The sequence below is a fragment of the Lampris incognitus genome, chromosome 17 (genome assembly GCF_029633865.1).
Source record: "Lampris incognitus isolate fLamInc1 chromosome 17, fLamInc1.hap2, whole genome shotgun sequence".
Taxonomy (NCBI): Eukaryota; Metazoa; Chordata; class Actinopteri; order Lampriformes; family Lampridae; genus Lampris; species Lampris incognitus.
Genome location: NC_079227.1, coordinates 43,368,559 through 43,380,746, shown reverse-complemented (window position 1 = coordinate 43,380,746; position 12,188 = coordinate 43,368,559). Strand labels below are relative to the sequence as shown.

General features: G+C 41.5%; 1 protein-coding gene across 1 annotated transcript in view; it reads right to left on the bottom strand.

The window, feature by feature from the left end:
* ryr2a (ryanodine receptor 2a (cardiac)) overlaps positions 1-12,188 on the bottom strand; it is a 1,161,183-nt gene that overhangs the window by 696,504 nt on the left and 452,491 nt on the right. Inside the window, 3 exon segments of the mRNA XM_056296806.1 lie at positions 7,872-7,936; positions 8,617-8,732; positions 9,400-9,523. Coding sequence (XP_056152781.1) covers positions 7,872-7,936; positions 8,617-8,732; positions 9,400-9,523 — 305 coding nt within the window.

Genomic DNA, 12,188 nt, shown 5'->3' with positions numbered 1-12,188 from the left:
ATGCAAGACAAGCGTAGAAAGCTTAAATGCCTAGAAGAAGTGAAGAAGTTGAACACTGCAAGAGCTCGAGTAAAAGCCTACGATCAAGTCGAAGATAAATTTGAACCAATCGATTTGTTGCATGATGTTGAACCAGTAGGAGAACTTCAAGTTCTTAACCTCACAATTCCTCCAGTTATTCCTCAATCTCTGCCTGTCACAACCCAAGGCCTCCATGAATCAAGTCCCCCATTCATTCCTCAATCTCTACCAGTTACAAGTCAAGCTCCTAGTCCCCAAAGTCTGCAACTGGTACCTGAAGCTCCACCAACTTTGGTGCCCATGCCTCAAGTGCAGAACAGCTCTGATTTGGTCAACATACTAGCAAAATCTATAAGTGCCAACCGTCTTCCAATACCAGAGCCTGCATTATTCACTGGAGAGCCTTTGAAATTCAAAGACTGGCGACTATCTTTCGAAACATTGATAGACAGGAAAAACATTCCAAAGAATTAAAAACTGTATTACCTAAGAAATTACTTAGGTGGCGCTGCAAAGAAAGCCGTTGAAGGATTTTTCCTACTAGGCACCGAAGCAGCACACGACTCAGCCTGTTAGCTGTTGGAAAAACGTTTCGGAGACTCTTTTATTATTGGGGAGTCCTTCAGAGACAAGCTGCATGGATGGCAAAAAATAAGATCTAAAGATGGTTGTGAACTGAAAGAATTTGCAGACTTCCTCAAGAGCTGCAAGGCCGCAATGCCCCACATTAAGACATTGGAAGTTCTCAATGACTGCAATGAGAGTCACAAAATTCTACTGAAATTTCCAGATTGGTTGGTATCCAGATGGAACCGCAAAGCAATGGAAGCTAGACAAGCAAACGCTGGGTACCCACCATTCAAAGAGTTTGTAGACTTCCTATCGAAGGAAGCAGATCTCGCTTGCGATCCTATATCTTCAATACAAGCACTCAATATTTGTCAGAGAATTCAAGGGACTTCAGCCGAGAATGAATGAAGCATCTAGCCTTGAATAAGGAAGAGAAGCAGCAATCTTCATCATCGAGCTGGTGCAAGAAGAAGCCTTCGTTGAAGACATTTAGAAAATCAATCTTCAGTAAGAAGACACCCTGAACAAGCACAAAAAGTTACACCAGTTGAATGCATTCTTGGACAAGAATAATGTCCTCAGGGTGGGGGGACGGCTATCCCAATCAGCTTTGCACCTAGATGTAAAACATCCCGCAATACTTCCGAAGAAATGTCATGTGTCAGCTCTGCTCGTCAAACATCATCATGAGCCTATATGCCACCAAGGAAGAGGCATTACTACAAACAAGTTGCGTGCAAACGGAATATGGATCTTAGAATACGGGAATGTGGTCTCCTCACACATTTACAAGGGCGTAAAATTTAGGAGATACAGAAGAAATACAGAGGTTCAACAAATGGCAGATTAGAGAACCGAGACATCTCCTCCCTTTACTTACTGCGGTCTCGACTGTTTTGGCCCCTTCACTGTAAAGGAAGGAAGAAAAGAATTACAACGATATGGATTGTTGTTACCTGCTTATGCTCTAGAGCAGTGCATATAGAAACACTAGATGACTTGACAACAGATGCCTTCATGAATGTGCTTCAAAAGTTTGTAGCTATCAGAGGACCTGTACGCCAATTAAATACGATCAGGGAAAAAATTTCATGGGTGCCAGGAGAGAGTTTTCTATAATGTTCAAGGGAATGGATCAAGAACATCAACGAGCAATCGGTTGTGAATTCGTAATGAACGTCCCATCAGCAACCATATGGGTGGAGTCTGGGAGCGCCAAATTCGAACGATCCGAAGCACCCTGACTGCCATGCTCGACAAGTCCGCAAGCAGACTCGACACCACAACTCTGAGGACATTTCTTTACAAAACAATGGCCATAATGAACAGCAGGCCACTAAGTGTTGAATATCTTCACGATCCTACTGGTCCAGAACCTCTCACTCCTAACCATATACTAACCATGAAATCATCAATTATTCTGCCCCCCCCCCCCCCGGAAAGTTTTGCAAAGAAGACCTTTATCTGTGCAAAAGGTGGAGAAGAGTGCAGTTCTTTGCCAATGAATTCTGGCAAAGATGGAAGCGGGAATACCTGCTAAACCTCCAACAATGACAGAAATGGCAGGGAACAACACGAAATTCACAAGTAGATGACATTGTGATTCTACAAGATGACAGCTCACCAAGAAACGAATGGAAGCTCGCCAGGGTTATAGAAGCTCACCCTAGTGCTGATGGCATGGTGCGAAAACTGAAGCTACTAGTCAATGACACTACACTAGATAAGGGAAAACCACTTACTAGATCAGTTCACCTCGAAAGACCTATTCACAAGGTAGTTACCTTACTTGAGGCCAACTAAGTCACATACATAAGGTCACATTCAGACTTAAACCATTTGATCAGTTCCTTTCATAATCTTTGTTTAAAAGTAAATCCCACATTCCAAGTTAATGAGTAATTTTGGTGGGTGTGTAAGTGCTGTTGCATAAATGCTCTATGTTCATTATTCATAACTGATAATTTCACAGAGTAAATAAATAATTTATTTGATGTAAGGTTAAAGCTTAAATCTGATGTGATTTGATGGACAGTAAATTAATTTGTTACAGTTAAAATACTGTAAGGCACACGCTCAGGCATATAAAGGGCAGCTTGATACAACGCTTGGGTCCTAACACCTACGATGACAGAAATGCTTTTCTTACCATTGCTGATGAACCATACGGAGACTATTTCTTAGAATAAAAGCTTTTCAATTGCTGCATATATTATATTAAAGGTCAATTATTGACATCTGAAGCCAAAGCAGACAGTCAAAAGAAACTTTCAAAAGATTCCCAAGGACGAAAGAACCTCTTCATGACAAGCGGCCAACGAGTTCTCATGGCGTGACTAAGGTGTGGATGTATCAAAAAAAAACAAGACGTGCCCAAGCAATAAACGCCCGTTTCAAAGAACCGACCTGTGTCTGTTATGAATAGAGCTACATGGGATGACCTCCCAACGTTGGAGTGAGGCGACAGCACTAACCACTGCGCCGCTGTGCCGCCCTTTTTTATGATATATATAAGTGTGTGTGTGTGTGTGTGTGTCTATGTATATATATGTATGTATGTATATATGTATATATATATATATATGTATGTATATATTATATATTTATAAGTTACTCATCTTGCTACAACACAAAATGTAGTCACTGAGATCCCACGTGTACCATTCTCTGTCACAAAGTGCGTAGAGGCACTGAAAATGTTGAAGATGGAGTTTGAGGTGAGATTCCGTGAGCTACATCTCAACGCAAAAGACGGTCATCTATTTCAGAACCCATTTGCTGCGGACATCTATGAGGCCCCGCCATCTCTTCAGCTCAAGTTATCCGACTTACAAAACTGTGATACACTGAGAGATGCATTGGAGTCAAGCAGCTTGATTGACTTTCATATTGCCCTGCCAATGACATATAACATATGACATGACATATGACAATAACAATGACACTTATCCGAACACTAAAATGCACAGTATCAAGATCTGCACAATCTTTGGCAGCACTTACTATATATGTGAGCAAATGTGCTCAAGGATGATGTTTCTGAAAAGTCCGACGAGATCAAGATTCACTGATGAACGTTTGCACCATTCATTGAGATTGGCTGTGACCAGAATGGAGGCTGACATCAACCTACTTGTCAGAAAGATGCACGCCCACAGTTCACATTAAGAAACATGGGGAGTTCCAACTGTCATATGTGATAAAAATGACTTTATGCGTGCTGATGCTGTGTCAATCACAGTCAGAGAAGAGAAGGAAGGCAAAGCTTTTCCTCCAAACCATTAATTAGTTGCTAATTAATTAATAAGATTTTCAAAGGACTCATTTTGTAAGTATTTGTTCTTCACTTGTTTCTTGTTCACTTGTTTCTTGTTCATGCAAAGCCTGCAGAGTGCATACTGCACTCTTACTTGCACTAAAATGGTTGAATAAAATTATGATAATGGTTGGAATGCTTAAGAATTAGTTTGATTTTATTTTTAAATTCTACTTACATCCCTATTATGTTTTATATACAACTTTGACAATGTGCCATGGCAATATAAAATAAACCCAGCTAACAATGGTATAATGAAATATATCATTAGATGTAATATTCAACTACAGTAGACCTGTTGTTGTCCACAGTACTATTTACTGTTACTGACATAATCCGGCGCTCCCAAAGAGCCAGGCAGATGACCTGGCCCTCCGAAGGAAAAGTTTGGGGAACGCTGCACAATGGCATTCTTTTGTCACAAAGTACCCCAGCTACATTTCTCCATGAATTCCACCCAGATTGTGTCCTTTTCTTGACTTCCTTCTTACCGCTGCCTTCTGTCTGTATTATCGATCCTAAGTACTTGAATTCGTTAACTTATGGGATATATTCTCCTCCTAAGGTCAATTCTGGACTTTTTACTTGCTTATTTATACACAGGTACTAAGTCTTTGTTCTGCTGATCTTTAGTCCTTTAATCTCTAGTGCTTCGCTCCAATCTTCAAGATCTCTCTTCAACCTCGTCCTCCTTGTCCTTTCCTTGTCCTCGTTTGCTAGCACGATGTCATCAGGAAACATCATGCTCCGTGGTGGCTCTTTCTTAAGATGTTCTGTGAGGCTGTCCGTCAGTATCAAACAGTAAAGGGCCCAACGCCGATCATTGATGCAGTCTTACCTTTACCTCAAACTTGTTGTCCCCACTGCACATTGAACTACGGTCTTACAGTCCCTGTACATGACCTGAATTATGCTGAAGGAATTTTCAACCACTCCCTTTGCTCTCAGGCAATACCACAACTACGCTCTCGGTACTCTGTTATATGCCTTTTCCAAATCAATAAATATGCAGTGCAATTCTTTTTGTCCTTCAATGCATTTTTCAGCTAAGGTCCTGAGTACAAATATCACATCTGTGGTACTCCTTCCAGGCATGAATCCAAATTGTTCTTTCCCTGTAGTCACTTCCTTCCTAAGTCTTACCTCAATCACTCTCCCATAACTTCATGTATGTCCCATCAATTTTATCCCTATCTAGTTGTTGCAACTCTGAGCATCACAGTTTTTCTTACGAAACCACTCTGCTCTTTCTCCATTCATCTGACATTTCTCCAGTCTGTATTATTTTGTTGAAGAGTCTAGTCAGGAACTCTATGCCTCACCAAATATTTCCAGACTTCTGCTGGTATATTGTGTGGTCCCACAGATTTTCAATTTTTCATTCAATTTTTCACCTATTTATCACTTTATCACCTTTTTTATCACCTATCATCATCATCCCTTGTAATCTCTCCCACATCCTCTTCATTCCTTGGTGGTTCACCTGTCCTTCTTTCTGTTATTCTCTTCATTCATTTGGTGACTGAAATAATTCTTCCATCTCTGTAAATGATCCTCATCTTTTGATAGTACTCTTCCATCTGCATCCTTGGTCAGTTTTACTTGTTCAACATCCTTGCTTGCTCTGTCTCGCTGTTTGGCTATTCTATTATATCCTTCTCTCCTTCCTTTGTATCTAGTCTTTTGTACAGGTCCTGCTATGTTCTTGTCCTTGCTATCACTACCACTCTCTTAGTTTCTTTCTTAGATTTCTTTTATTCATTCTTGTTTTGCTCATTCATATTTTGTCCAGCTTCATTTTGGCCAACTTCTTCTTCTTTATGCAGTGCTGCACTACTTCCTCCCATCACCAACTTCCCTGTCCCTTCTTTTTACCCCCTTGAGATTCTCCTAGCACTCGCCTGCCTGCTTCCCTTAGACCTTCTGCTATCCTATCCCAATCTAGTGGCAATCTATCTCCCAACAGCTCTCTTACTTTCATCCTAAAGCTTTCTCTACAAGGTTCTTCTTTCAGCTGCCACCATTTAATCTTCCATGCTGCTGGTCTTTTGCACTTTTCTGAGTTTGCTTCTTGTTTTTATTTGGCATATCAGTGGTCTATGTTGTTTTGTTACACACTCGCTTGGTATGATTTTGCAATTTACATCTTCCCTCAAGTGCTGTTTTCTGCATAGTAGTAGTCTAGCCTATAGCAGCAGTCGTTAACCATATGCCATGGAGAGCCATGTGTATGCAGGTTTTCATTCCAACCCGACTCCACACCAGGTGATTCCACTGATAAATTCTTCCTCTTTGGTTGAAGGTTGCTAATCAGTGAAATCACCTGGTGTGGAGTCGGGTTGGAATGAAAACTTGCATACACATGGCTCTCCATGGCACATTGTTAGCCACCCTTGGTCTATAGTCTGTAGTCTATCTGCGTAGTTCTGCTTCCACTCTTGTAAGTTACTGTCTGATTTTCACTCTTTTTGAAATATGTATTAACTATAGCCATATCATTCCTTGTAGCAAAACCAAATATTGACTTCCCACCTGTATTTTTCATTCCGAACCTGAATTTTCCCATGACATCCTCATCGCCACCATTTCATTCTCCCACGTGTCCATTCAAGTCTGCTCCAATGAAAACTCTTTCATCCCCTCCTGGTATGCCTGCCATTACATTGACCAGTTGTTTCCAGAAATTCACCTTTTCTTCCTTATTGTAACCCACGTGTGGTGCATATGAACTTATTATATTTGTCAGATGTCCATACAAATCCAATCTCATCCAAATCAGCTTATCTGATTCCCTCTTTACTTCCATGACTTTCTGTTGTAGCTCTCTGTCTAGGATTATTCCCACACCATTCCTTTTACTGTCCGTCCCATGGTAGTATATCTTGTAATCTCCTCCAATCTCTCTTGCCTTGCTTCCTTTCCACTTTGTCTCTTGAACACACATCACGTGTATTCTTCTGCTGTTCATGCTGTTATTTCTCTCCTTCTGCTTGTCATTGTCCCAACATTAAGTGTGGCCATTCTGAAGTCTTTCTTCTTCAGTTGTCTCTTTTCTGTCTTGCTTGTACCCCTCCTCTCCTCCATATTTTCCTACATTCCTCAATGGGCGCATAGTTTCCATTAGCACCCTGTGAGGGCACAGCACCAATGGCAGTCGTTGTTAACCCGGGCCTTGACCGATCTGGTTTGTCATTCCTGATCTTGTCAATTCGCATAATGATTTGGCAGAATTTTATGTTGGATACCCTTCCTGACACAACCCCTAATCTTATGGACAGAGGCACAGGTAAAGCACTGGATGCCATCCCAGTATTCATGGACTTATGCCCATGCCTGTTGCCCCATTGTAGGTGAGAACTATTATACCAAAAGTGCCATAACTCATATGTGCATCATCCTGTCTCCACCAAATTTAGTACACATGTGCATGCTAGGGCCTTGAGGTACCATCAAATAATGTGATGGCATTTTCTTAATAGGTAAAGTGAAAGCAACATCATAATTTTAATTGGCATCATAGTATAATTTTGACAGTACTCTACATATGGTTGATCAGTATTGTATATTGATCAACCATATGTAGGCTGATGATGTGTATAGTTTGAGTTATTGAATACAACAAAGTCTTTGGAACCCCATTCTCCTTGTAAATGCAGCTATATTATTTACCTATCCCCTAAAAGTATCAGGAGCTATGAAACATGCCAAATAGATCATACTTTCTCATTGGTCCACATCACGCTTATGCACTGGAGCTCTGAAGGTGCTCGGACCCCGCGGACTGCTTGTGGCTATATTTGATGTATAAATTGTATGACTGCATGTTTGCTTTTCATTATTGTTAAATAACAAATAATGACAGCAGTGCAACAATGCAGTAGAGACCCATCATATGCATTTCATAATATGAGTGATCATACCACCATAATATACATAACCAGTAAACTGATGAACTTGGTCTGACCTTCCCAAAGAACTTGAACTGCTGCTCATGAGGAACGTACTCTCCTTTAGGTCTTCTTTCCATATCTAATAGATAGATAGATAGATAGATAGATAGATAGATAGATAGATAGATAGATAGATAGATAGATAGATAGATAGATAGATAGATAGATAGATAGATAGATAGATAGATAGATAGATAGACAGACAGACAGACAGACAGAGAGACAGATAGACAGACAGACAGACAGATAGATAGATAGATAGATAGATAGATAGATAGATAGATAGATAGATAGATAGATAGATAGATAGATAGATAGATAGATAGATAGACAGACAGACAGACAGAGAGACAGATAGACAGACAGACAGACAGACAGACAGACAGACAGACAGACAGACAGACAGACAGACAGACAGACAGACAGACAGACAGACAGACAGACAGATAGATAGATAGATAGATAGATAGATAGATAGATAGATAGATAGATAGATAGATAGATAGATAGATAGATAGATAGATAGATAGACAGATAGACAGACAGACAGACAGACAGATAGATAGATAGACAGACAGACAGACAGACAGACAGACAGATAGATAGATAGATAGATATCTTTATTAATTTATGTAACAAGGGAGTGGAATTAAAGATGTTAAAAGTATTTGCATTATATTCCATGTATAACTCGTAGGTATCATGTGTGGTTATTTGCACATTTTTAAATGAAACTGGAAGTGAATTCCGCAGTCTTACCGAACTCCAGCATGTGTTCATGGGCCTTGTCCACATATTTGATGAGCTGTTGAAGAAAGGAGTAGGCGAAGCGCTTCTCAATGGCCGGGGTGTCCAGCTCCTGCTCCTTCAGTCCTCTGCAAACAGCATGACATATTTTACCAACACTAATGTTTTACCGAATTGCTTAAATGACAGGTCCATTTCTTTCTTTCTGTCTTTCTTTCTTTCTTTCTTTTACCAAGACCTCAATAAAACATTGTCAGTCGTCATTTAGAATCTGAACGCTGGATTTCAGCTAATTATTGGGGGGCAGTTGTTTTAAGCCTTTAAAAGCTATCTTGTTTTCAAAAACATGAAGTTTACTGTACAGTCATACACAGCTGAACAAGACAGCCTTTCTTCCAAGTGAACATCAATTTATTTTGCACTTCCATAAATACATTTTCCTTATTACACATTTATGATACGTTTTCCTTATTACACCCACACTGTTCCTTGGTTTATTTTTCCTGTGGAGCAGGAGGCGCTACTGCAGCGACCAGCACACATAACCACATCCAGCTTCCCACCTGCAGACACGGCCAATCGTTTCTGTTGGGACGCCCGACCAAGCCGGAGGTAACACGGGGATTCAAACTGGCGATCCCCGTGTTGGTAGACAATGGAATAGACCGCTATGCTACCCGGACGCCCCAGTCTGTAGGATTTTAAATGGTGTCGACCAATGTTTCAATGAGGTCCTGCATCAAAAAAAGTGAACCTATCCTTTAATACGCAAACAATACAACTGCCCTTGCCCACCTAGACACTGTGTATCCATTGATCTGGAGGTACTTGAGGATGTCCTGTGCTTTTTCCCTGTCTTTGGATTTTTCTTTGGCAGTGAGAGTGTCATAGGGCACCAGCAAGGGATGGCTCCCTCCACCTTGAGATATCCAGAAACACAGCAGCGAAGATCAGACAGAGAACATGTGAGGAAAGACAGTGGAACAAACACATGAACAGACAAAGCTGAAGACAAAGGCAGAGAAAAACCTAATAAAGAGACAAATGGAAATGGTTAAACATATGGACAGATAAATACAAAAAAAAAAAAAAAAACTTTAGAATGATACTATCAAGAAAAAAAAGTTTCTTATTTCCACTAAATCCAGGCTGTATATGCTCAACACTGTTGTCCGAAATCCAGGTAGTCTTGGGGTCATGCATTATGTAGTCAACAATAGATGACCATAGAGGTATTGGCAGCAAATATATTTGTTTGAGATGCCAGGCAAAAAGAGGTTCATCAAATTATGCCATTTAAAGCCAAACAGTGATATATTTTGGTTTGTGTAAACATTTACACGGCCCAAATGTTAATCATCCCAACTGGAAGCACTTGAGGACAGGACAGAATTAAGAGTTAACTATTCCAGGATTTTCCAAAAACATGGTCATGTGATGGATGGTTAATTAAAATTTTAAAAATTGATCCCCAAATTACTACAGAAAATCAGGATGAAGCTACTGGCTTTGCCAGCTTGACTGAGATTCATGTATTCATTGCTAACTTATGAGACTGCAGCACTAAAGCTGACTTTGGGTGAATTTGGTGATACTAAATAGAGGTGTACGGCGGCACGGTGGCACAGTGGTTATCGCGTTCGCCTCACAACAAGAAGGTCCTGGGTTCGAGCCCCGGGGTAGTCCAACTTTGGGGGTCGTCCCGGGTTGTCCTGTGTGGAGTTCACATGTTCTCCCCGTGTCCATGTGGGTTTCCTCCGGGGGCTCCGGTTTCCTCCCACAGTCCAAAGACATCTAGGTCAGGTGAATCGGCCATACTAAATTGTCCCTAGGTGTGAATGTGTGTGGGTGTGTGTGTATGTTGGCCCTGTGTGATAGTTTGGCGGCCTGTCCAGGTATCTCACTGCCTGCCGCCCAATGACTGCTGGGATAGGCTCCAGGATCCCCGCGACCCTGATAGCAGGATAAGTGGTTCGGAAAATGTATGGATAAATAGAGGCGTGTCACGTGATGCAGAACGACTGCTTGAAAATCATCGTGGCATTAAAATCTGCCTAAAATTATATTAGTGACAAAACATTGATACACTGATCCAAAAACAAACTTAATTCAGTCCAAATGCCAAGCAGCCGTAATATCACAGGTAGAAGCACGACTTCAAGAAATTCCCCCTCACCTACCCAAGAACGTGCTCGCAACACTAAGCCAACAACGGTTACAGGTATTGACACCATCTGTGACATGAATGTGGTGATGCTAAGGGACTACTCCAAGACACACATCTGTTAGCATACACTTCTTTACTTCAACAACCCACGTCACACTCCTTCTCACTTCTTACAGTCAATTACATCCCATCTTGTCCTCTACCTCCCCCTACTGTCCTCCAACTGCATCAACTCAAAGACATCACATATCCCCTTTCCAAAAGATAACATTTCCATCACCAACTATACAATCACTGTGGTGCTTATGCTGAACTGTATAAGCTAGCTCCAGTTGCACTTGATTCAACTCCTTTGGATAACCATGACCTGGATGAATGAGAACATTCACAGACATGTATAAGCTATGAACAGTCTTACAATAACAACAGAATTCCTTGACCATGAAACAAATAACAGTTTAGAAATAACAGTCTCATGCAGACAATACTAGGTCATTAAGAAAATAACAGTTTTGAAGTAACAGTTTCATACAGACAGTACTAGGTCTATAAGAAATAACAGTCGTAATAACAGTTTCATACCAACAATAGGCTACTCTTGTTTTAGTTTACCGTCCTCACATAACATAGCCTGTGCCCAAGCCAGCAGCCTCCTGACCCTGACCTCTCGCAGAGGGGGCTGAGCATGTAGTGGGTCAGGCTGGACTCGGCTACAGTCTATGTCAGGCCCCTCGGGAGGAAGGGCCTGCCCAGGGTTTGCGTGACCCTGAAGGAGTACGGCTGGCGCGAGATAGGATGCATTCCAGGTGCGCCCATCAGACAGTCTGTAAGTGTTCTGGCCTCTTTGCTCATGTACCTGAAGAGGGCAAGAGTACTTTGACTGTCTCTTGCATAGTATACCTGGTCTCGTAACTCTGACCCAAGACCCAGGAGGAAAGTGCACTGCTTTTGCCCTTCTCTCCTTGTCTGCATACTCCTTCATCTCCTCTGCTTCTCTTTCACTGTTTGTGCTGTGTTTTGTGCTTGTAGGGATGTGACAGGCTGTAGTTTGTAGAGACCTGTCACATGGAGTTTGGTGTGCATCCGACGTCCGTGCAACAGCTCTGCAGGGGAGCACTGAGTGGTGGCATGCCTGGTTGCCCTGTAGACCTGGAGAAAGTCTCTGGTTGATGCTGTCCACTCCTTTCCTTCTATTTTCGCAGTCAGTAAACTATCCTTCAGACATCGATTCAATCTCTCAATTTCCCCATTGGCCTGGGGTAGTAGAGTGAGGAGCATTTGTGTGCAATTCCCCTGTCCTTGAGAAAGGATTCCATTTCCTGTGAAATCAGTTGACTACCATTGTCTGAGATTAACTCTTTTGGGTTTCCTTCCCTGCTGAACACTGTAGACAGGAAGTGGATCACTGATGCAGAAG